At 44.3% G+C, this 25,906-nt stretch overlaps 3 protein-coding genes across 14 annotated transcripts in view; 2 read left to right on the top strand and 1 right to left on the bottom strand.

Annotated features, from left to right (window-relative positions):
- Positions 1-100: 100 nt before the first annotated feature.
- Cno (adherens junction formation factor afadin) overlaps positions 101-25,906 on the bottom strand; it is a 25,915-nt gene continuing 109 nt past the window's right edge. The window contains exons 1-28 of one of the 12 annotated variants that reach the window (XM_078188766.1): positions 17,418-18,136; positions 16,295-16,406; positions 16,011-16,203; positions 15,600-15,884; positions 15,126-15,409; positions 14,946-15,045; positions 12,988-13,084; positions 12,572-12,866; positions 12,376-12,494; positions 11,626-11,916; positions 11,114-11,393; positions 10,327-10,983; positions 9,847-10,095; positions 9,623-9,763; positions 9,478-9,543; positions 9,324-9,397; positions 9,106-9,224; positions 8,521-8,820; positions 6,565-8,292; positions 5,811-5,915; positions 5,363-5,504; positions 5,028-5,288; positions 3,787-4,962; positions 3,580-3,712; positions 2,656-3,499; positions 2,292-2,569; positions 2,095-2,207; positions 101-1,990 (exon numbers count right to left, since the gene is read on the bottom strand). In XM_078188766.1, the coding sequence (XP_078044892.1) occupies positions 1,702-1,990; positions 2,095-2,207; positions 2,292-2,569; positions 2,656-3,499; positions 3,580-3,712; positions 3,787-4,962; positions 5,028-5,288; positions 5,363-5,504; positions 5,811-5,915; positions 6,565-8,292; positions 8,521-8,820; positions 9,106-9,224; positions 9,324-9,397; positions 9,478-9,543; positions 9,623-9,763; positions 9,847-10,095; positions 10,327-10,983; positions 11,114-11,393; positions 11,626-11,916; positions 12,376-12,494; positions 12,572-12,866; positions 12,988-13,084; positions 14,946-15,045; positions 15,126-15,409; positions 15,600-15,884; positions 16,011-16,203; positions 16,295-16,406; positions 17,418-17,434 (8,748 nt within the window). In that variant the 5' untranslated portion in view covers positions 17,435-18,136 and the 3' untranslated portion in view covers positions 101-1,701. Of the gene's footprint in view, positions 2,007-2,094; positions 2,208-2,291; positions 2,570-2,655; positions 3,500-3,579; positions 3,713-3,786; positions 4,963-5,027; positions 5,289-5,362; positions 5,505-5,810; positions 5,916-6,564; positions 8,821-9,105; positions 9,225-9,323; positions 9,398-9,477; positions 9,544-9,622; positions 9,764-9,846; positions 10,096-10,326; positions 10,984-11,113; positions 11,394-11,625; positions 11,917-12,375; positions 12,495-12,571; positions 12,867-12,987; positions 13,085-13,723; positions 14,654-14,945; positions 15,046-15,125; positions 15,410-15,599; positions 15,885-16,010; positions 16,204-16,294; positions 16,407-17,417; positions 18,138-20,055; positions 20,217-25,906 lie in introns of those variants that run through there. The other 11 variants (XM_078188765.1, XM_078188762.1, XM_078188761.1 and 8 more) reach the window with 11 other exon arrangements.
- Flash (FLICE-associated huge protein) lies at positions 20,992-25,263 on the top strand. The gene is made up of 3 exons (XM_078188784.1): positions 20,992-21,836; positions 21,919-22,112; positions 22,182-25,263. Exons 1-3 carry the CDS (start codon positions 21,774-21,776, stop codon positions 24,793-24,795), a joined length of 2,871 nt encoding a protein of 956 aa, XP_078044910.1. The 5' UTR covers positions 20,992-21,773; the 3' UTR covers positions 24,796-25,263.
- The window catches only part of LOC144474167 (putative acetylcholine receptor chaperone), a 3,050-nt gene continuing 2,534 nt past the window's right edge, over positions 25,391-25,906 (top strand). Inside the window, exon 1 of the mRNA XM_078188791.1 lies at positions 25,391-25,861. Coding sequence (XP_078044917.1) covers positions 25,751-25,861 — 111 coding nt within the window. The 5' untranslated portion in view covers positions 25,391-25,750. The remainder of the gene's footprint in view (positions 25,862-25,906) is intronic.

The raw sequence follows: 25,906 nt of genomic DNA on the forward strand, positions 1-25,906 counted from the left end.
TTCTACGCGCTCGGCTTCTACATTCTAATTTCGTTCCTTCGGTTTCCCTCGTTTCTCAGCGATTCCGTATTTCGCGGATATTTTTTAAAGCATTGACACGTTACTAGAGAAATGAAATTTATTCGTTCGTCACATATTTCACAGACTTTCTTATCTCATTATTGGCTACTCTAGCATTACTTGTTTCTTTCTAAATCGATCAAACAAGTTGTATTTTCCATTTTTTTTTTAACAAACTTTTGCTAAGACTTGGTCCATATACGTTCCAAGCATTTTTACGTTTGGCGAAAAAACATTAGTTTCGTCTAGCACATCTTTTGCATTCACTTTCTAAAGTACACGCAGTTGTTTCTTGTTCTCCTGTTTCTTATTCGCATCCTATATCACTTACAATAATCAAAAAATATATGATCTTTAAACACATTATCAATAATGTATAGAATAAATTGCTATGATATTTGCGAACATGATTTACAGTTTCTGATTTACTCGTTTCAAGTCGTTTCATCGGCATAAAATTGATTTTGCTTCAGCCAAACGTGGGGATATACGCATTAGGAAAAAATATAGTGAAGGTGTATTATACGCTCGCTATACACAACAAGGAAAGTTATTTACTTTCTACATATACTAAAGTTTCGCGCGGCGGATTCTCGAGGGGTGTAGGAAACCCTCTCGATGCTCGTCCCATTGGCAAAAAACAATTTAACGAGTAACGCTAACGAGAAAAACATTTCAGCAGTCTGCACTTGTGGTTAAACATTTTACCACATGTCTAATGTTCGAGTGAGAAAAAAAATTGCTCGGCCTGTTTGGTCAGTGTACATATTAAAAGGCACGGAATGGAATCGAATGGAATGTCGCACGACCACCGGCAGAGTCAAATGAACCGTAACGATACGGAAAGGGTTAAGGTTCAACTATCGATGTGTTAGACCTAGAAAACACGAACTTCGATAACGGACACGCTTCCTTTTTCCTACTTCAAAGCTGTCGACGAATGTTCGACGAGTCTATTTAAGGTCCTTCTATCACGTTAAAGCTTTAGTGCCACGAGACTCGATAATGAGAACGTACGTACGCGTAACGTCAACAAATTGATAATATCCTACTAAATACGGTATCAAATATAAATACGAAGCAACATAGCATACAACAAGAATTTTTAAAAATTAAATTAACACTATCTATGTACATTTTTAAAATAGACTTTTTTTTTATTGTATGCTGCCACAACTACGTGGACATATATCTTTCGATCGCCGAGTTTTGGAACGGTATCATTCGTGCAATTTTATTGGTCAGGTGTGGCCTTGTGACGTTAGTGTAAAGTGTAAATATTGGTCCAAAAGTAGGGAAGCAGAGAGGGAGAGTGGAAGAAGGTAGAATAAGAGAGGGGCGTGATGGAAGAAGGAAAAGAGAGAAGCGCGTGTGCGTGCAGAGGAGGGAGAAGCGGAAGAAACTAACCGAAGAAGAAGATAACAACGAATTGAATATATCTAATATGGACCACTGATATATTCAAGGATATAAATCCCTCTATTTTAAGTAATTCTATCGTTGTTTAGTCTTATTCGCATCGTTGGTCGGAACTTTTAGTTAGGTACGTATCGAGCAACATGATAAAAGTCGTAAGTCGTTGAAATCTTTGAGACTTTGATTTCCATGTAAAGCAAAACTACTAAAATTAAGTTTCCTGTCCTAATTTCTAGCGTTGTTGTTAACGGTACTATGATTACCGCCGCCACTGTTATTGTTATTGTTACCATTGCTATTGCTGCCATTGTTCAGTGTAGTAGAATTTCCTATATTATCGATTTCACGCTGGGCGCGTGAAATCTTTACTTTGTCGCGTGGAGTTCCATCTTCCCCGGTTTCCAGCGCGAACATTTTCATTTTTTCCTTAAAACTCAGCTTTTCAGGTACTGGCCCAACTTGGGAATTCTGTTGTTGTTTTTGCTTCTCTGCCAATCGTCTTTGCCTCGGATCTCTGAAAAGAATCGATTCTGTGATAACCTACGATAGAGAAGAACTTGGACAAGCACGCTATCGATTTCAAGCAAAAACAGCAAAACAGAATGATCATAATGTTACTTGTAAACTTCCTGCGCGCCTATAACACCGGGTGTACCGCCAGGGAGCGGGACACCGGACCCCTCGCATGTCTTTGGGGACGCCAATAAATTTTCCGCATCGTTAAGAAAGTTCTGAAAAGTACAATGCTCGATAAATGAAAACCACAAAACTATAAAGCATTAAACGAAACGACCAAAACGGATTGAGGATCTTACATTTGGGTCCTCCACGATGATATCCATGGCCGTGGCTGCAGCAGTACCAATTACGTTTCCCGACGAAACGTTTCTCTGCATCGACATATCTATGTTCGCATTTGTGTCGTGAAACGAGACTCTTTTAATAGACGTTGGTTGTTGCATATGGCTTGACAACGACAACAGTGAGGTTGCGTTCATGTTATTTGATCTCAGAGTACCTTGCTGTGACATTATCGCGTAACTAGACCCCCTTTCTGGCGGCAAAGGGGCTTCGTTATTTCCATTTTGGTTAGCTAAAGAAAAAGAACACGGATAAACGAAACACTTGCATATCTGCTCCTCCTCGATTCTGTTTGTGCGTGTTGTAATGTTTACTTACATGATACATGCGGTCCGTTGATAACCAAATTCTCCAATCGTAGTAGACTCGGATGCAACGGTTGTTGTTGATTTTTATGTTGAGACTGGGAGTGCTGATGCTGTTGCAGTTGTTGTTGTTGTTGTTGCTGCTGTTGTTGTTGCTGCTGATGGTGATGATACATTTGTTGAAGCTGCTGCTGCTTCGCATCTTCTTCCTTTTTCTTCAGAGTATCGTCAAACTCCATTTGTTTCCGTTTATGTTCATCCGGTCTACGTTGCGTTTCCTTATCTTCGGCGAGGGAACTGCTTTTGTGAGTAGCAGTCATGTGAATCAATGAAGACATTGGTATCTGTCCGAGGTGGTTTTGCGATTGATTGGACTGATCGCGTTGATGATTTTGTGGAAACTGTAAACCGGAATTTTCCTGCATCACTTGTGAAGAAACGCCAGAAACATTTTGGGAAGATTGTTGCGCTACGACAGGATGTGGGGACATAGCGGTCGTTGAATGTAGCGATGTCCCCAGCGATTGAAGCCCATGAGTTCCGCGAACGGGCTGTCCGGTAGCGTTCGATTTAGGCAAATTTGGATTCTGTTGCTCCTGTGGGTTGTTGCGTTCTTGAATGTTGGCCGCGCGAAGCAAACCTTGAACCCTTTGTATACTCTCGGCATCCATATCGTTGCTTTCTTCATCGTCATCCTGTTGATTGGCAGCTTCTTCAGCTCTCTTTTGGAAGTCTCTTTCCAATTGGAGAGCTCGAAGTTGCTCTTCCTGTTGCGAAGTTCTGTGAGGTAATGCGCTCAACTCGGCTATTTGCTGGTCACGCCATTGCCTCGCAGCTTCCCGTCTGCGTGCTTGTTCCTAAACAGTATACAGCGATAACATATATGCTATTCTTAGGTCTATTTACCAATCAAAAAGATTCTACTATCGCATCGTACCTTCTCTCTCTCTTCCCGTTGCCAAGGATTGGTGGCGCTGTACTGATACTGTCGCGGCTGTAACATGGTTCCTGCAGTTCCGTTGGCAGGATAATATCCCCCACGAGGCGGGTCTTGCATACTTGCTGTGTACCTATTAAAAAAAGATAAGGATTTATTCTTAAAGTACTCATGATATTCCGATCGTTCGAATCGGCCGCATCATACCTCGAATCCGATTGCTTGTTATACAGAGGATGCGTAGATGCGTTTGGCGGTGGTGGCGGCGGGCTCTCTCCGAAACCTTCTTCCGGAAGAGCGGGTCGTAGTGGAATTACTTCGTTGGTTTGGACGGAATTGTTTCCTTCCGGTACGGGTTGCGATCTATGTATATCGCTATCACCGGAATACTGATCGTTCCGCAGGTCAGTGCTGCCATTTAAATAATACTGCGATCCGACAATAAAATGTCGATTCTGGTCCCCGTAGGTTCTATTTGTTTCTTGATTATTCGAATCTTTTCCATAATCGAACGATGGCATTCCGCCGTTTGACTGTAGACGGGTCGATTCGGTTTTCCCTCTAAACGGTGGTGTAACATATTGAGTGTGACCCAAACTTGTTTGCTGCGCATTTTGGTGTAGATGCTGGTGTTGTTGTTGCTGCTGATGCTGATGTTGGTGCTGATGCTGATGCTGATGCTGGTGTTGAAGCTGAAGCTGAAGCTGATGCTGATATTGATGTTGATGCGAGTGCTGGTGCTGATGAGCGGGTGGAGATTTTCCATACTGGGCTACGTACTGTCCGTATTGCGGGTCCATATAGCCGTAAATCGAACCGGCAGTTTGTCTCGCGGTATGTCCGGATGTCGGTGACATAATTCCCCCAGGCATCCCGACTGTTGGATTCGTTCCTAAATTCGGCGAGGAACCAATCGATTTCATCGGCCTTGTGGTCATATTGGTCGCTTGAGCGGTTACGGTAGATTTGACGTTGAAGGCGGCAGGTCGATATTGAGCGATCGTGCCTGGCACCGGAACAGGAACAGGCACCGGAGTCGGTGCAGACGTCGATGTCGAAGACGAAGACGATGCCGACGCTGATACCGATACCGATGCCGAGACCGCTGCAGGTGGTACACCACCGCGCAATTCTCGTCTTCTCACTTCCTCTTGCATTTCCTGAAGTTTCGCTTCTTGCCGTATTATATCCCTAGACGATTGCGACCTGGGCGGTGGGCCTGTGGATTGTTGCTGCGATTGCGTACCGAGAAAAGATTGCTGCTGCGCTTGAGACGCGTATGCCGATATCGGCCTATCTCTGGGTTGATTCGTGTCAAACGTATTCGGGCGATTTAAAGAACTCTGAGAACCTCTCGAGCTCTTTTGTAACTGTAAAGTGTTCCTGAAATAGAATGTAAAATAGTATATCACTCGGTTAAAGCAAGTATAATGAGAAGACTTTGTTACCTGTCGTCCAAAAGTTGAGACGGGCTGCATCGTTGCTTCGTCGACGAATCTTGATTTCTATAAACACTCAAATTTTGATAGAATCTTTCGGCTTCGTTACTCTGAAGCGCAGTAGAACCAATTACTCCGATAGGATTTGAATTGCTGCTATTCCCGGTGTTCTGACAGGGATTCAAATTTGGCGACGATTGCTGTCTGCTTACGAGTCCGCTCGGCGGCAATGTTCCCATTCGTATCGGATCGTGAAGATTGTGACTGGAGCTATTTTAAAAAACGAACAAGATATCGATACGATGTACGCGAGCGAGGATACAAAGGCTAGAAACTATAATTACCGAGAACGCAGCGTGGTTGATCCGTTGATTGCGATCATCGATGGGGGCTGCGCAACCGGTGGCGTAACACTGTTGCTGGACGATGCTCTACTGTAACCAGGGTTGAACACCTCGTGCTGTTGCTTTCCTTCTGTGCCAACGTCTGCAAATGGTGTATCGGTGTTACATACGATTTTATCTCTAGCACGTGTCGTTCCCTTTTTAAACGTGTATAATATATACATGTACAATTATACGATAAAACGCAAGGATTCACACAATTATTATTGGGATTGCGTTAACGATCACCCTCGAAGTAAACATATATACGTGTACAAGTGGTGAATGCGCGTGCGAGTTGCGAGTGCGTATGCAAACGCGGTGTGGAATGAATAGAAATAGAAGACTTCAGAAAGCAAAGAAAAGCGCGCGCTTCGTCGAGGATAAAATCGCCATGAAAGTTACTTACTGTGCAACGCTGGCACGGACTTGCTGGTATGCATTTGCTGCTGAGGTGCAGCGACGTCGCGTCCAAGCCGTGAAGGTAAATCTCGTTCACTCATGCGACGAGGTCCTGCGGTAAGCACAAGATGCAAAACACATTTTTCGGTGGTTCGTCGAATTAGTTCGTACATGGAGTAAAACATCGGGAACAATCAGATAATCCATGCATACTGGACAGCATATAACACGCACAAACTACGTTCATTTCCGCACGTGGTTGAGCGTATGAAAATAAAGAATTAAAGAAAAACGAAGGCTGAAGCAACAGCGATGGCAAAAGCCCTACATAAATATACAGCAAGCATTAGTAAAAAAAAAAACGTAGATTTTGGACGAAATTATATGGTCAAATGATATTGTAGAAACGTTCTAACGAACATGGAAAACAACCATTCACAGTAGAATTGTTCACGTGCGATATCATCTAAGAGTTGACGACTACTATACGTCACAGTTGTGTTCAAGCACTCGGCTGTGTTGTTCTAATAAAAGTGTTGACACTTAGAACACGATCACGAAAAAAATAATTGAGCCTCGCAGGGGTGGTAATCGACCAACGAAAAAAATCCGACATGCGTGCTGAAAAATTGGTGGATTGCCGTAAAAAGTTCGCCTGCGTTGGGTGAATATCGACAAGCGTGCCGTGTACAACGATCGTTCTTAATCTCGGCAGGCATGTGAATTTGAAGGAACGCGGACATAGAACATCGGTTGCTTACGTAGAAGAGAATCAACTTGTACAGAAATTCGACCTAGCGAACTGCAAAACGTCGGTCGATACGCGATGGGCTCGTTTGCTTCGGTTTCATCGCCAGCCGACAACGTCTCTTGATACTTGTTGCCGTCGTTGCTTGATTCTTTTACAGCTTGGCTGGCATCGACCGACAAGCAAAGATCTTTGATTTCTGGTACAGCTGTTCCGGTCTCGTTGCAATATCGTTCATCGCCAGTATGAAATAGAACTTTGTCAATTTGACCACGATCATAGACCAGGTCGTTCCTATCGTCATTCTTGTCATCACGATCGTTATCATCGTTATTGCCATTGTCATTGTCTTTGTTATCGTCGCTATTATCGTCATCGTCGTCGCCATCGTCTTCGTCCTCGTCTTCGTCGTCGTCGTCAGATTGCGAATGTTGTATTAATTGTCTTATTGATTTCGTTAATGGAATCGATTTCTCCAGAGTTGGATAGGACTTGGAGAATCGTTTGGACCACCGAGACTCGATCGAATTTATCTTCGCGGCGTTCCTTTGAACGAAGCGACGCTCGTCGATTCTATCGCTCGAAGATGCAACCATGTTTCTACTCAACGGATAAAACGCTCCAGACACGTCGTCGAGATCCGTCATCTTTTGGAGCTGATCTATTACTCGTCGTTGCTCCGACAACGATAACTTGTCGCTTTTAACGATACGTCTTCGATTCCGACGAAGGAGAGGAGAAGAAAGATTTTCCGTGCAATTCATCGAAAGCTCGTGCAGACTAGCAAAGCGCTTCCCCATAACAGGCGAAACTCTTGAACAGGTACAAACATTGCAACTCGTCTCGTCGTTTGCCACACGTTCTTTCGTTCTGCGTCTCAAGTTCAACTCTGACAAATACTCTCTATCTACTGCGGGAAATCGGTGCCTCGACCGTATTTCGTAAACCTCGGGCGAGACAAAATTCGGTTCGGAGGCGAATTTTCTGCAAGCGCCGGATAACCTTCTGCCAACTACCGTTTCGGTCAATTCAGTGCTACCGAGCTTCGAAAAATGTCTGGCCAAAGCTGCAACCCTGCCGTGTCCGAAACGTACTTCTTCCGGTGATTTCCAACGTTTGTCATAGCTCGATATATCACTGGAATTGTCACTGTCCCAACCAGATAAGTCGAGATTCAGTTCCGGAATTGTAGTAAACATCTTGGGAACTACGGTGGCATGCTTTTTCGTTTTTGTTTCATGTAACCCGGACTCCGATTTGCTCGAAATCTCAGTAACATCTTCCGCCTTTTCTCCGTCCAGTTCCTCTTGGTGTGCTTCGTTTGTAAATCGATGTTGTTTGTTTAGATTTTGACAGCTTGATTCCGTCTTATCGTTATTTTCAACATCATCATCGACGTTTAGTTGAACTCGGCTCAATGACTCCATGGAACAGACCCGCAAAATACCGGTCGTTGGGGTTATCGTAACACCACCGTTATCGTTACTGTCGTTGTTACCATTATTATTGTCACCACCACCACCACCACCATCAACACCCTGACTACAGCCGGTTTCATAACCACCATCCGGTGGACGTTCATCCAGTTCGTCGAATTCGTCTAATTCATCCAATTCGTTAAGTTCAACGAGTCGATCCAATTGATCTAATTCGAGCGGTTCGTCGGACAAAAGTTCCATGGTTTGATCGATATAGGGTATAGAATCGAGAGAAAACGGTTTGCCGGGAATGTTTCCACCGACTGAAAATCGATTTGTATCGTGAATTGCCAAAGTCGTGTTCGCAAGGTTCGGAACGTGATTATCGGATTGCACAAGTCCGGCGCAGGAAACGTCCGAACCCTTTGAATCGATAGGATCGGGCAAATGATCCTGCGGCCCTCTAGAACTAGATTGTACCGGCAAAGACAGATTTGCGATTTGCGCTGGTCGCGGAACTGTACCAATCGTACCAACCGAACTAATCGTACCTTCTTCTTTTCCCTGTAGCGGACCTTTTGACAATATCCCGTTGACCGCCAGAGTCGAGAGCTCACAACGTGGAAGCACGCGCGAACGCGAATCGAACCCGTCAATTTGCATCTCAAAACGCGGATATGGAATCGCACCTGATCTTGCCACTTCATCGATCGAACGAATCCCTGAATCGATAGGATATCTTGGAACGCTCAACAAATTACCCATCGAATGCGACGTGGACGGCTGCTCGATCACTTCCTGAACCTCCGATGATTCCAAGTGCTCTGACTTGGGTCGAGTCTTGTGCGCTGCTTAGGAACAATCAGTTAGTAAAGCGTTAGTGAAGCAATGGTATCGGTAACTCTCTCGAGTTCTCGCGAGCCAGACCGAGATAGGTAAATGCGAACAAGAATGACCGGAGAAAAGCCTTGAGAACAAGTTCGAGATTGTAGGAATTGCGAGTAAATGCACGAAGATACTATTACGTGAAACCTTTGACTGACCATAAAAGCGTTGGAGAGTACGGAACAGAGAGAGATTGGGAGCAACGGAGAGATAGGGAGGGAGATAGGTAAAATATACTGACGAATCCGTACCTCTGGTCATAACGGGCGAGGGTTGCGACAATAGAGTAGCCAGCCCATGGTATATGGCACCTTGCTTCGCAACTTCGAGGGTTACTATAGGACCAGTGCGCACTAAGTATTCAGCAGCTCTGAGGAGAACATGGATAATAATTGTAACAAATTTTGCCAGTCATTCAGGACGGCTATATAATAGAAAGAAAAAATAATCTACAAGAAAGTTTACTTACTTCTCTTGGGTGATTCCAACCAAGCTCTGGCCATCCACCTTCAGCAACTGATCGCCAGCTGTTAACCTACCATCCTGTGAAAATAGCAAGGAAATAACAAAGAAAATTAGAAACGGAACAGTAGTTTCATTATTGTAAAGTTTTACACACTCACAGCATCGGCCGCGCCGCCTGCGACGACGCTCTTTATGTATATTCCGAGTCTATCTTGACCGGCACCCTGTAAAAAGTCAAAGTTGCGGTTATAATCGTGAAAAACGACGAACTGTTATGTATTTTAGGATGGTACTATACGATACTTTTGCCGCGACGATGCTCAAGCCCATTCCATTTGTGGATTTGTGTAACTTGATCACGTGAATCTCCGGTTGGACCGAAGTGGAGCCCGCGTTGCAAACGTAGCCTCCTGATCGGTTGCTCATTGCGCTGGGACTACGAAACTACGAGCAAACATATCGTTTAATCCGTCGAGTACCCGGAACGGCATCCAATAATCGAACAACTAACAAACTCATCAACTCACGTTGTTATAGTGATCTATCATGTATATAGTCCAATATCCGCTACTAGTGGGCTGAGCCGCCATTCGACACAAGCCGTCCCGTTGCAAGGGTGCTAGAAACTCGGCGAGTCCCGGCGGCACGCCACGAATCACCTCGCAACTGTATCCATCTTCGGGCAGCAAAAGGGCCAAGCCAAGCGTAGGTTCCTCCTCGAGCCTAATCTCTCTGCCATCGGCTCGTGCAAGCGTGTCGGCCACCCCTTCGGTCACCTGAAATTCGAACGTACCGTAACGGGATGCGACGAGTTGATCGATCGCGAACCAATGTATCTCGAAGCGTCTACTACTTAATACAATAACGAAAACGCGACGTAAAATGAGGAATGTATGATACAAAACTGTAAACGAAACTATGAACGATGCAACAAACGATACACGATCAGGCGACGAATTGAAATAATTGGCGCGCGATCGGGACGACCGTACATACAATCGACTTACTCTGACTACGTTTTCGATCAACTCTGCCGGAAGTCTCGGCTCGTCCGCGGCTGGCTGATATTTTTGCAACAACGCCCTGACTTGAAGAGAATTTAGTTTAAAGCAGGTCGAGCTCAAGGTAGCGAGCTCCTCCGCGTTATATTTCGGCGCTTGAAGAAGATGCGTCGCTTGCATGATCGTCGCCAAGTGACACTGACTCGCAAGCTCGAGGCCCTGCCTCTCGGCCCAAGTCTCGAGAGCGTTCAATCTCGCTTTCAATCGGCGACCAAACCATCTTACGCACAAGTTTGTGTTCGAAACCAGAGCGTTGAAAGCCGTTGCATTGATCGTGTGGAAGAGATGACTAAACAATTGAATCGTGAGAGCGGCATTCACTCTGCATCGTCTCAATAGAGCCATCGTATTCGAGAATATCTGCAAAACTCCGGCTTCCTTGGCTGGTTCGTCAGCATCGGCCATAAACTGCGACATGGCCGGAGCAAGCTCGAGAGAAATGCACCGCACCAACGACGCAAATGCTTCGTGGACCGCTTCCGTCAGAATGTCTTGGGCCCTCGTCGAAAACGCTCCGACGTGACGATCGTTCTTCAGCATGTGCAACAGCTCCGAGCCGTTCGCCAGCCACAGGGCCAACGACGACGCGTCCATGTACCGTTCCTGCCGACACACATCGCACCGCGTCGTCTCTCTATCATCGAATACGAGTAGTAGCCTACGCGTGGTAGGTGTCTAGATGCCCCTAGCTAGCTGTCCCCGCCAGGTTGTATCGCTGGCCGCTGGCCATTACCTGGATTACTCGGTGTATCGTACCGGCCACGTTCGCCAGCATCACTGTTAACCTGTGCGCTCTCTCCGTTGGCTGCAACTCCGGTCTGTAATGCGTGCTCGCGCGATACCTCGCTGCCAGGTAAAGCGTATACGTTGGAGCGAGCTTGAATTGAGGCGCCGACGGTTCCACGTCCGTTATCACCGCATGGAAGAATGTTTCCTCCGTTTCCTCGAGAAACTCCAACACTGCCGGTAGGATCGGGTCCGTTCCACGTGGTTGTCGCTCATTTTGCATTTGTCTGTCGAATCGTCAAAATGTTAAAATGTTAAAATGTGGAAATCTCAGAACGATTGCATTTGCCTACGCTCGACTTATCGCTGATCCACTATCCTTGCCATCCTCGCAATATTTCCTCATAGTCTACGACGCGTACATTTACCGATCTACATCTACATATATCACGTTCGCGTACCAACGACGATATACGTTTCATCGTCGCTTCTCCGAGATGGAACCATCACCGCAGTTACCTGTTACCGTCCCTGCTGCTAGTGAGACTGGCAGTCTCGACGTTTCCGTCAAGATCGAATGTAGTTTCGTAATTGTGCGTCGATTCCGGAGCAGGATTCGGACTCCGGGGAAGGCAAACGGCAGCACTGCCGGAAACAGAAGTCGGCTTGCTCCGACTACACGAATGCGACGAAGACTGATCTTGTTGACTCGGTTGATTTTGCGCTTGTATCTGCCCACCGTTCGGAGTGCCGGACACAGATCCGTATCTTTCCGCGTTCGTCTCTTGGATGGTCAAGTCTGGGGATCGTCTACGGTACAGAAGCAAGTCGCGTGCAGGAAAAAAAACAAGCGAACCAAAAAAAAAACAGGAAAAATAAGGGAAACAAACGAAACTCAACGAAACGTAGAAAAAGCTCGGGCACGATAAGCGGAGATTTTAGACAACTCGAATCTTTTGTTCCCGCGTTTACGCAACTTGCTCAAAATATTGCATGCTTTGTCTCCTTCTCTAATTTGCACGTTAAACAACTTCTGTGCTCTCACCTCTGTATTTCAAATTATGCCCATCACTATTGCCTACAGTGGAAATTTTCATGATGACTCTTTACCTTTGGTGCGTTGACCCCGAATCTCCTTGTCGATTTACTTGGTTTGTATACTAGATCTAGTACCCGTTTAATTCTAAGCATTGGGTTTCGAACGAAACAACGAACAAGCGAATACGTGGGTACCTGGTTCGATTGCCTCGCAAACGAGCATGTACTCACCGTTCGTAGCCGTATTCGATCTGTCTTCCAGAATCATGACGTTGCCTCATACGTTCTTCGGGAGCTGGATCGATGAATCGAAAAGTGTGCAATCTGCCAAATTTAACGATCGCGCCGTTCTACAAACGAAAAACATTGTTGAATTGTCGTGCGATACAATTAATCGTAATAGAGCGCGATAACAAAGCAGTGTTACCTGAAGTATCGTCGTCTGATGTATCCTCTGATTGTTCACATAAGTGTGCGCATCTCTGGAACAAGGCGTTAAAGTGACGATGTTTTCGGTAAAAGCAATCACGCAATGTCTCGGCATGACAGTGGGTCCGGTCAAAGTGAGGGTCTGAGCTTGAACTGCTTGCGGACCTACTGGTCGTTCCGAACCCACCTCCGTCACGTTGGGCTGTAACCGGTGACGAGTTCCTGCCCCGTGTGGAACGTCGCTGCCATCCGGGTTCAATTCCAATAGAAACGGCAGTCTTTCATCCTCGTACCTGCAAACATCAAATTTCGTAAACTACGACTGCTCGCAATCTCGACTACCTAGTACGTGCGACATCCTCCTTTTCGCCTATTCGCCATTCACCCTACACCTTTCATTTTCCTCACTCTCACCTGTAATCGATTTCATTCCATTTTCCGTTCGGTTTTTTCTTCCGTTTCCTAGGTACGTAATCAGCGGGTCTCCTCCGAACATGAAACATAATTGAACCTACAAACAAAATGAGAATTCCATGAACATCATTTCGTACTGTAAACTCCAGAAAACGATTTCGTTCTATCTTTCCCCCTTTCGATCCTGACAAGTCACGTATCTATATGATAGTCTTTGTATGCGTATTATATCGTGTGTCGTCCGTCACGTGGTTCGTTCTCAACTACTGACCCACATAGTTCATGTGCGCCGATACGGAGGATATCTTTCGTTTCTACCATGTGCCTATGATCAATAGGTGTACAGGTACGTACAATTATAAAACGGTGTACCTTGACAATAGAAACACCGGAACGTCTGTGATAGAAAACACAGTGGCAGACAAAATCGAATACATTTATTCGATAATCGAATAAAAGTACGATAACTTGTTCCGATCGAGTATTGCTTGGCTTTTTACATTGAACGTATGCGATGAATCCAATAGAATTGATCGCATTCTACAAAGGTGACATCTTTGCATTTGCACTTGCAACCACGTATATAAATTGTGATCTCGAAGACAAGAGTTCGGTGAAAATTCACGATACAATAGAGTCAATGATTCCGACTTTATTGGGATCTGAACGAATCAAAATAGCCAAGCAAACACATTGAATCGCGGCTTGCAAACTGCAAAAAAATAGCACATCTTACGTCTAATCCCCCAATCCATCATGTTGCATAGAAAGCACCGATACTATCGCTGTGGTCCCTGAATATGCCTCTGTGTGGTCCCTCTTGCAAAACACGGTAAAGCCCGAAAGAATCTTGGTCCCTTAATTTTTTTTAGTTTATTCTTCGCGGGCAAAGTATTCAAGAAACTCTAAATAAAAACGTTATATATTCGTAATCGTACTGCATTTCTCTTGTTCTCATCCGACATCGAGGAAAACAAAATTATTTCGTAACATTGAATTGAGCCGGAGAAAAAGATGTCATAGTCTCTCTGCTTCGCGCGACCCGTCGCAAACGTTTAACGTTTCATGTTTAACACACATCCGAGATTTCAGCCCTCACTGCCCGGAATGCTTTTTTTTGTCGTGTTGCTTCAAACCCCGTGAGCCGCAATCTATGGAACAGGTCGAAATAATTTGCTTTCCGCATCCGGGCAGCTCGCAGTCAGATCCAAATTTACGTGTCAGCCCATTTTGAGGTGCATCGCGACTCGATACCGCGGTTTACCGCGTACCACCATTCGCCAAACTTCGCCACCATTCGCAGTGATATTCTTTCGCGACAAATATCGCAGGGTAGCGCGCACAAACGAACCAGTTACGTTGCATCGTAGCTCTAGTGCACGAACCAAAATTGAAACCACTTGCGAACTATGCGAGGGATACGAGGAATAAAGTACGAGAAATACGAAGAATACGAGCGATACGAGAAATACGAAAAATATTAGACACAGAACAGTCTGAGTCTATTCGCGGTTCGTTTTATCGTCACAATTGTCCTTGGTAGAATCGTATCCTCGACTGTCGCGTCTACATGCTAGATATTGGATGTCCAGTTGACAAACGACTGACGAAAGCAACGTTAGAATGTCCCCGGGATGGTGCAGCTTGGCTAAATTCGAGCAACTCGGACGGAATGTACAGTCGCCACCGATCGTTGGTTCGGACGAGCGGACTAGGAAGGGTCAAAACGCAAGCGCTTTCGCCCATCGATCGAGCGCAAGCCCGTACGCACGAAACAAACCATATGAAATTTCTGTACGCTACTCAACGCCGTATCCCGTTTATTCGTCCGATTATCTATTAACCTTTTCGTGGTCGAGTGGCGAGGTTTCGAATTAAATTGCAATCACTTTCCATTTTCGTCTAAACGATCCCCCGCGGAAACATAACTCAGCTTTTTGAAAAGTAAGACAACTCACCGCGCGTGGAAGGATGATTCATTAGAATGGCCAAAGGGCATTCATCGTCGTCCAAAATGTACTCTTGTTGCGCACCCCCATTGGTGTTCTCGCTGTTTACCTATGCAATAATTGGTAGAATGCAAAGAGTGAAACGCATCGATCATAAAATTTTCGGGGAGATAAATTGCGACGACTAACCTGCACGAGACAGTACTGTTGCGGATCGACCTTCTCCAATCCATATTTGGAAAGCATCTCGCGAACAACTTGCACCGCCGAGTCTCGCACGCTTAAAAGTAACGTTTTATATGGAACATCTTTGCAGAGCGCCTCCCCGTAAATTTTCAATGTGCCGCCAGTGTCGGGGCCGCCGTCTTTGCTGCGAAATTGTTGCAATTTCCTTTCCAATTTTTGCTGGCGGCGTCTCCTCATCACAGCTTCCGGATTCGAAATGCTTCTCGTGAAACTAGTTTCCGGTAACTCTGCAAGGACAATCAATGTTACCTTACACCTTGCTTCATACAGCATTGACCGTTTCCGATAGCTGTTCGTAGAAAACGGCACAGCAATTGGCAGAGCAATCGTCACAAAATTGTTCAACCAGTCTCTATATCGTCCTTGTAGACTGCGTAAAACGGTTCTGTTGTTATCTCGAACAGAATCTCCCCTTACCTGTATAAAGTTTTTCTGCTACACCGTTTTGATCGGCAGGAGCTGCGTTCTCGTCTTGTTCGACGCTTTTCAGCCGGCTAAGCTTCTCTTGCTTTTTCATCTGTTTCTTCTCGCGTTTGCTCAACTTCCTACGAAAGCTGGAGCCGTCCGTGGAAGAAAAGGCAACACCCTGCGCGTTCGTCTTGTCGTCGATTCTTCTCAGAAGAAACCGGCCTTCGCGATCGTCAATGTGCCAGTTCAATTGTACCAGCAACGGCTTTTCGTCGAGTTCGAGCTTGCGTTCCTCTGCGAACCAAACGAAACCGTCTCAAGCATTTCGTTCCGTGCGACTTTTCTTAATACGTACTCTTTCGCAGCGTGTTACTATCGCCATCGCCTTATACCTATCACGCTACTCGCATCTACACTTACCACCGTTTTCGTGAATCTCGTAAAGGGCATATTCTGGCACGGAAAGCATTCGCATGTCTGGACGGAATTTCTCGATAAGCGTCTCGATCACAGCTTGACTGGTCGCATCCGAGGCTACTCTAATGCACTTCGTTGCAACCTTTTGTCCGCTATCTTGAAAGTAAAACCTCATTACCCCGTGGAACTCCAAGTCCTGAAAACATTCCAGTAACGTGAGGAAAATTCTGTCTTCGGTTTTCGCGCGCGACCAATCGTAAAAATACACATTTGAAACGCTGTCTTACTTCATTTGGTTCCGAAAGCTCGAACAAGTCCAAACGGTTGGCGTTCCATTGTTGGATTACGCCGCGCAGTGCCTCCCGCTCGGCCTTCTTACTCGTCGCGTCCGTGTCCATTCTAGCAGAAAACGAGACCGTATAACCAGCAGAAAAGATCAACAACCGTTTTGACAAGCAATAGTGAACGTAAACCTGTACGGGGATGCGACACAAATTTACGAATATTCTATCTTTTTCATTCATTTAAACGTAAATCGTACGGAAACGCGAATCTTTTGTTTGAAAGTTTCGCGGCATCTTGCTGTTTCATAACGATTCCATTCACCGGCAAATCTTGGTGGATGAATCGGTAAATCGTGTTCGAAACAGTATCAGGAACAGAAACAGAACTCGTGTCAAAGAAAAGGGAGGAAAGGGAGGAAAAGGAGATCGGTTCGAATCGGTTGAGATCGACTTGGCTCGCGATTTCTCGGGACTGCTCGTTGGGTCGGATCGGGCCTGCTCGGAATGGAACGCATCCACAAGTGACTCGTCGCCGTCGTCGTCGTCGTATACTGCATACCATGCATTCTTATCTGCTTCTAGTACATACTGTATGTATATGACTACGTTCAGTCTCGAAACCTCAAAAGTGCGCTCGAGTAACTCGAACACGCTCGAGTACCCTCCAAGCGATACGCAACCACCCTCCCCAACCACTCTGCGATCACTCCTCTCCGAAACCACGATCGAGTCGTTTTCCCTTATCTTTATTACTTTGCTATTAGTCGTCCTAGACCCTTATCCTCTCGTCCTTCTCCGGGCGTGTAAACTTACTCCAACGTTTAGAACAGAATTTCGTTTACGGATTTACAATCCCCATCTCAGCCCTTGAAAACTCAACCTAAACCTAAACCTAAATCTAATCCACACGCAGCTCAAATCAGCCTAGATCTATGGCATACGTACCATCAACTAGAAAACAACAGCGAATTCGTCGCAATTTCTGATTAATCTATTCGTTTCGATGTTTACATGATTTAAAGGTAGATCGAAAGCCCAATGATCGATGGAGGAATGAAGTAATAAAAAGGGAAGAGTATCAGACAGAAAAAGACAGAGAACAGGTGATGCGTCATCGGATACTTACTCTTCCGAGACTGTCATTCTCCCAATACGGTCGAGCGAATGGCGAAAAAAGTCACGAGACACATGTAAACGCACCGATTCCAGTTAATAAAATTCTAAACACATTCGCGTGGAAGATTAAACAGGAAAAACGAACGAGGGTTTCCCAGGCGTCAAGGAATTCTGGCAGATACGGACAACAGATCGCGATTGCGCGGTAAATCTTCGATACACTCGCGAAAATCGTTGGCGATAAAGCCTTTCAACTTCTATAAAGTTCACTACCGATAGATCCGCAGCGTTGAACGACTTTTCGAAGGATCGAACTCAACGAGACGTGAACAACAATTCGTCGGGATCAGTTGAACGCACAACATTCTTCTACCTTGGGGAAAAGAGCGTGGCCGTTCAACGTGTTTGGCGTTACGCGACCCGTTACCGGAAACTGCGTCAACTTTTCGGACTCGCTTCGACTCGCGATTCTGTCGCGATCTTTTGCCCCTTCCTCTCTCTCTTCTCTTTCCATTCTTTTCCAATTTTCTCGCTTCCTCGATAATCACATATTTATCAACGGCACAGAGATCGCTCGACGACTATACGATTCCGATCACTGGAAAAACAAACGCCACACCCAAAGACTGTTTCGAGACGATCGGGTTCTGCTACGCATAATACTCGGACGTATTTCTCGTCGCGTAATTACCAACCAACTGGCCGACGCGAACGGACTCGGACTCGGAAATGCTTGGGCTTGGGGCCTCAAAAGTGGGAGAGAACGAGAGAACGAGAAAACGAGAGAATGCGAACGCAAACGCGCTCTTCGTTCTCTGTACCTATCCCCACTAATTTCATCCCCTCCTTCGTCGTTTCTTCCCCCACCACTCTACCACACATTCGCATACCCATCCCTACATTCATCTTTCCACCATCTACATACGCGTAATTGTTCCCACTATTTTTCTCCCTACTCTTTCCCTTTCCACACCCTCTCTCGTTCTTTCCTTTGTCGTGGCTCTTTTTCCCCGTGAGCTGTGAGACACGCTATATGTACAGTATACAGTATCATACAGTCCGCTACGATCCATCGATCCACCGATCTACCGATCCAGATTGCTGTGTAATTTTCTTTCACTCTGCTTTCCTTCGTCTCGTTCCGTTTTTATTTCTCTTCCATCCGCTTACTTTCGAATCCTACAGTTTTCGACGTATTTCGACACGAAGTAATTCGTACACGCATACCACGGTTACTAGAAAACAAAAATTAAATCGTAAATCGTTTCTCCTATCTACGGAATTTTCAAATTATAAAATATCAATGGTAGTCACGCACATTGAAAGTCCAACGAAACGAATCTATGTTTCATGGTACGGCTTCGTTGGTAACTTCGTTAGGTATTATATGGTATACATAGATCGTTAGACACCGAACAGGGTATCCCCGTATTTCACGATACGCGTTCGATCAGCAAGAAATTTTGTTGTAAAATGCTTGGTGTCGATCGCAATTCTGTTCAACTGTACATCAGAATGACACCGTCGCATTGGCTTGGCTTGGCAAAGGTACGTGCCGAGGGTAGAGGCTCGAACGAGGTGGTCTGTTTATTACCCTTAAGTAACCGTTTCCTGCTTGTTTCATTCGCTCGGGTCCGTCCAACGACCAACGACCAACGAACGCGCGCGCGCTTGGCTGGTAGAATTCTTCCACTAGAACAAACGATCCGATTCATTGCACCTTGTGGCTCACGTTTAGCATGGTTGTGTCCAGAAACAGTTTTACACGCTGACAGAAACGAGGATTCGAGTGTTCCGTCGAAAAAACGAATCCCGACAGCAGGGTGAAAGTCCAGCACAAGACCGTACACTCGCGGCTAACGTCCAGGGCCAGGGCTCGAGATCCATTATTCAGTAATCTTTTGAAACGCTCTTGAAAGGAACTCTTTCTTCGGCCGCTATCGCGAAAATGGGCTTACGAAAAATTGACAAAACCCATAGAAAGCTTTCCGTGCTACTATGGTGACGCGCGACGATATTCTCCCCTTTTTGGTCATTTATTTTCTTACCAAACATTGCTAATTCCATATTTGAATTTCCAACGCGATATTTGAACCTGTCGCTGTAAGATATTCTATGTATACAACAATACACTTGAACGAAACATATTATTAAAAAGCAACAAATTATAATTGATACGGATTTTACTCGGACACAATTACAATTCGTTTATTCGTATTAAATTGGACACGAATTACGGTCTTTTCCATTGGGTTACAACTTTCACTGGAATCACTGATGCATCAACTTGTTTAAAGATGTCGAAAAAATCTCTACAACTTTCAACATTATTCGATGTGTATATACACGTCCACGATATAATATGCATACAACTTTGCGATGTACAATGCTATCGATGACACCGGGGACAACAAATTTGGCAGAATGTTTACAAATTGGTACGGATGTACCGATTGTTATGGTACAACAGTGCGCTTTATTACTAAGTTTGTGTACACAATGAACTGCCAACTATGGCAACACAACAACAACAACGACGACGACAGCGGCGAGAAAAATCATCTCTTTTATCTACGTATCGAAGCTGCTCGCGAAGCATTGCCATAATATCAAAGCGAATCTAGTTTAGTCGAACGACGGATACGAACCTCTTGTCGAACGGGGCTTGCTTCTGTTTTTCTTGAACACGAAACACTTTGTTCGAAGAATGACTTATTTCACTCCTCGTGGTTGCAACTCGTTCGACATCGGGAAAAGCTGTTTCGACGGCACTCGCCTAACGCGTTCCATTCGCAAAACATATAACATCCTGAAATTGACATCACCAACCACTTATTATTTGCGCGAACATATCCAAACCATCACCATTTTACGAACGAACGACGAGATTTCAATCACACTGCGATCCAAACCGAACGTACTTAAATGTCCAAGTATCACAAGCTAACGGCTGTACAGAGAACTCAACGTGCGCGTAACGCGCAAGCGCACAGGCGCAAGCGCGTGTACGTTCACGCGAATGCAGAGCCTGTCGTGCGCGCACGCGCGTCTATACTTACGCGCGTGAGTGCATACGACAGGTAACAGTACATATCTATGTACATGATGTACACATATGTACAGGATCGTACATAACAGCGTAGAGGAGAGAGTAGAGTAGGGAGCAGAGAGAGTACGGAAGATAATGAAAATGAAGCCGGTCCCGTACAATCCTGCAGCACCATGTGCCTCAGTTTCTTACTTGTTGATCACTTTTGCTATATCACGTCACTAATGTCATTTCTGTCACGTTCGTTTTCGAACGACATTTGGATTATGTTCAAACTATATGTTCAAACACCCTCTCAGTGTTCTCACGTATATTGTATCTACATCGTATTTCTCATGACCGTTAACACGGTTAACTAAACGCGACAGGTGAACCCCTACCCACGTTAAAAAAATATACACGGGCTATATATTTTTGAAAGAAACAATATACCTTGTTTAATAAAAGATCTTTTTCTTTTACGAACGTTTCGCGTACATCCCGATCCGATATCCATTTGTATTCGTCCATAGTATTCTTATGCCAGTCTTCGATTGTACACGTATTGTCGGCTCCCCTACACACGGCGAATATTTTCAACGTTTGTACATGTACATTTTGGTTTACAATTGACAATTTGTTGATTCAAGTTAATCGGAAAAAAATAGTAAATTTTTCATCATCTTGAGGTGCAGAATCCGGAATCAGTTACTGCAATACAGAAAAGTACGGCCAGCCGGGATCAACGCTTGTAAAATGAACATACAATAAGTATGTACAATATGTAGATACATAATTAGCAATCTACTCACAGAATACGATTTTTTATAATTCCGACAGGTGTCGCTTCGTTATTTTGTCACGTTCGCGTTCACGGTACGAAAGGAAATTCTTGAACCGAAACTATTCGAGATATTAACCTCTTAAACATGCATTCGTTATTTTATACCTATAATATGTAATTAACAGTATCGATTATATATGTTGACGTTGACTACGTTGCAATAAGGACTGCAGAAATGGTGTTACATAGATCTGTATGTATGTATCTATATGTATGATACGATATTAGGACTACCGGACCAGGTACATAACGCGTATGAATGTAGTACGGAAGTTGTCCTCTTTTAAGCGGGTGTGCTAGTGTGCTCGCCGCATCGTGTGCCGCGACCGTTGCGCGTTGCGCATCTAGAAGAATTGTACACTAAGTAAGAATGGTTGATAGACCATGGGACTTGTTAAACAAGAGAAATCGTTCCCAAAGATTTCGAACAGTAGAATGGGAGTGTTACGATTCATTGTCACTTAATGCACTGAACAATCAAAATTGAGAAAACGATGGAGGATGACACGGACATTTACGAAGATCTACCAAGCATCGAAATTAAGACGGAAGAGAACGTAAGAATCGTAACACAGCACTTTTCCGTCACACGTTAGGTTAAGTTTTGTTTCATAGATACGATCGTAATAATGTTCTCAGTTCGTAGCGAACCAGACGGAAAGTAATTCACACGAATGCGCAGAATTAAATAAACAAATTGCAGAACTTACGGTCAAGTTGGACAATTTTCGGAAGATTAACAAAAACTTGGAGGTAAATCTGGCGTCTCTGTTGAAGACTGCGAAAGCAGAGATTACACGAAAAGACAAAATGATCGGTGATTTACGAAAACAGTAAGTACACGCTTTTCTCTCGTCAATATTGAAACCACATACTTTTGTAATCCAATACAATTAATGCAGGCTCGACGATATAATGTTCAAGAGAGGCGCACACGTCAGAACAAACAGTCGCGTTTGTAAACCTACATTTGTCGATAATGTAGCAGTGCCATCGAATTGGCAAAAAACTGGTCAAATTTCTTTACCTCCGAACCAGAGTAGACATGATTTGACGGAAACAGACTCATCGTACAGTGTATCCAATAATTCTAACTTGACGAAGACCACTTTAACACCTCTCACAGTCTTTGGTGAGCGGTTACTCAAAAGAATCGCGGAGGAGCAGTCCAAGGAGAAAAGAGGGAAGCAAACGAGCAGATTTTGTAGTAATAACAGCAGCATTTCGACTACTGATGGATATGTGATAGAAAGCGACAAAGAAAACGGATCCGTGACTGATGTTACGTCTTCTTGTACAAAAGAAATTCAGTTGTCCGTGGTGAAAGAACATCCTGAAAAAGGAGGAGAGAGCAATGGTATTGATCCTAATACCCGATTTCAACAAACATCAACGAAAGACGTGGACGCGATGGATATCGTTGAGGAAAAGAGGAACAACGACAGAGAAAGGGCAACGAGCAGGAAGCATGTCAAAAAGTATGACGTAAGAGAACTTGTAACGAAATTAAAAAATAATGAAACGCACGAGGATGTTAATGGTGTTTACAAACGCGATCATACGGAACATAATCGTTACTCGTGCACCGAGCAAAAGAGAAAAAGACACGGTCATCGTACATTCACCGATGAGGCTAGAACAAGTCAGGATGAAACGGATGAACACATCTCGAAAAAACACTGCAGGTCGGTTGAGAGATCATCAAGTACGATGGATGACTATCGATCTAGTAGCGTTGAACGTCATCGAATCAGGCAAAGGGAAGATGGCCGCACGAGCGAGATGCGGGGAGATCGCCGATCGCACAAAAGGCATCCTTCTTGCGAAAAGTTTAAAGAAGAGAAATATAGCAGAAACAAATGCAACCAGTATAATAGTTACCGAGAGAAATCTGTGAGGCGTTACGATGTCGGTTCCAACAGCTTGGATGGATCTAAAGCAGCTAAGAGAGAATTGCGCGATTCACGAAACACCGAGAAGTCGGAAAAATCTGTCAGATCAACGAGTAAGCGGAGCGATCGTCACGAAGACTGTGAATCTCAATTCCAAGAGCGACTAAAAAGCGTTGACAGAGCGATAAGACGAGACAAGTCAACGAAGCAGCAAGACAACGGCACCAAACATTCGTCGCATGGAAAGTTAACGAACCGTACACGACATTCCGAAATCTTGAAATCCGAAAAAATCTCTGAAGTGAACAAACACCTTGAGAGAACCGATCGTAATGGGTTCACGGAAAACGACGAAACCTCTTCGACGACAAAAGATCCCGATTCGTCGCAAAAACCACTAGTCGAGCAAAATAAAAATTCGAAACGTGCCGATGTAAATGACGTTACGCTTGATTCGAGTAATTATTCGAGCAACAAAAGAAAACGTGAAAGATCGGAAGATCGTTGGACAAACGGAGATCATAAATCGAAATCGTTCTTTGTTTCAGTCGAGGCAGCAGATACGAATATCGTTAGTAGCACCGTTACTACTACTAACGTTGAGAATAACGAAAGCGTGGAAAATTTAGAGAACATAGAGAAATTTATTCGTAATTATAACGCTGATAGCAATCACTTTGAAAACAGTTTAGATGCAAAAGATGAGATGTCAAAGACCGCGAAAGAGCACGTATCAACGACGAGCAATATTTTCGAAGATGAATCAAATGTTAAGAAGCAATGTGATACGATTCGCGTGAATAGCGCGGACTCTGTTGAAACAGATATGGAGCTGAAAACAAAGGATGTGTTTCGACAAGTTCTCCAGGATTCTGCGAAAGAAAATGAAATGACAACTGAGGTAATACACGAACCAAGTGTAAACGTATCCGTGGTATGTAATAATAGTACGCTGTGCGAAACCCACCATGTAGTAGAAATTCCTTCAGTCGACTTAACAGACGACAAGGCGTCAATTAACACAAATATAGAAGAAGTTTTGGTAAGCAACAGTGACGGTAACGGTAACGGTAACGATAACGATAACGATAACGATAATCACCAAGATAAGGATAACAGCATAAACATTGCCAAAAATACCGTTATCGATAAGATTAAGAGCAATTCTAACGACGGTGTTATTAATGTCGACATAGGTAACGATGACAGTTACGATAATGACCACGATCAACATCAGCATCGTAATCAGAAGGGACATGGCAACGTTAACGTTCACAAGAAAAGCGTTGAAAATGATCGCAATATGATTATAAACGAAGAGGAGACAAATAAAGAAGTAGATAGCGAAAATTCGATAGCAAAATTAGATAAAGGAATAGATAACGAAGAGGGACAAGTGGAAAAGGAAACGAAAGAGTGTGGTAAAGCTGTGATAAAAGAAGTATCTCGGGAAACGGAGAAGACGCCGATTAATAATGATGGTACAAACGGAAAGAATACGTCTACGAAATTACAAGGGAAAATAGTTGTCTTCGCACGACGTAAGAAACCTGTATGCTTAGCAAACAATAACGCAAATATGACCGTACTTATAAATAACAGTAACAACGTCAACGCTAAATGATGAAGATCCAATTAGTTGTCGATAAAACGCGATTCTTTGGTTATAATCTGAAACAAAAGAAGAACAGCGCAGCGACTTGTTGAGCAACACGAAACGTACAAAATGAAATAAAACAAGCACGACTCGAATCGCGACACAGTTGCCGCATTCGAAATTAGCTCAAACAATTTGAGAAAGACGAAGGATGCAAGATCGTCGTCCAAGGAGAAAGGAGTTTTATAAAATATTGTAAATACGAGTGAAATATGTACATACTGTTCAGAGGAAAGCACTGTATATTAGTAAGTTTAACATTTTTCATTCGAATCTGTATTGCGTACATGTAACATTGAATTAAAAGTGAACCAATCAACGTTTCACGGAAGTTCATGAAAATCTAAATGGTAATCGAGAGAGGTTTTTGTTGATTATTTTTGTGAAATAAATATCATGAAATAAACTAGCATTGTGCTTAATTGATCGCTGAAACAGTCAATAAAAAAATGTTGTCTAGACCGAACTCTAGTTTAAGAACCCCACCAATTAGGTTACAGGACAGTAGCAAACGCGCGGCGACGCAACACAGAGCGTCCTAGCGTCGCAGACGGTCTGCGCTGTCGCAGAGTCGGAATAGACCGAATAAAACCGAGAGAAAAAAGAGAGAGAGAGAACGGGCGGGCGAGATATGTAGTACACGAGAGAAGAAGAGAGGGAGAAGAGGAAGTATGAACATTGATATATCGTGTACATAGCTGTCGTTTATAAGATTTGAATAATTCGGCAGAGCGCTGGTGAAAACAAGTTTCGAAAATCCATAGATATGTATAGGTAAGGGGCGGATGGTTTACCGAGCGTCCCTAAGTCGCGCATCACCCTGAATTCGCGGCAACACCTCGTCGTTCGTCCAGCCCAGATTCCGATCGATTCTTCCGTACTGCTAGTGTTCGTGTCGCTAACAGCTTCGCGGTCCCGAAATATGGGCTCGATCGTTCTAAAGTCACTCTCGGTCCTCCTTGGAATATTTTTTGTTTTCGTCGGCACTATGAAGTTAACTTCGCACATCAGTAAGGATCTTCACAAGGACTTGGTGAGTCAAAGCATTGCTTTTAGAACGTAATTATATAACAGAAAT

The sequence above is a fragment of the Augochlora pura genome, chromosome 8 (assembly GCF_028453695.1).
Source record: "Augochlora pura isolate Apur16 chromosome 8, APUR_v2.2.1, whole genome shotgun sequence".
In the NCBI taxonomy this organism is placed as follows: Eukaryota; Metazoa; Arthropoda; class Insecta; order Hymenoptera; family Halictidae; genus Augochlora; species Augochlora pura.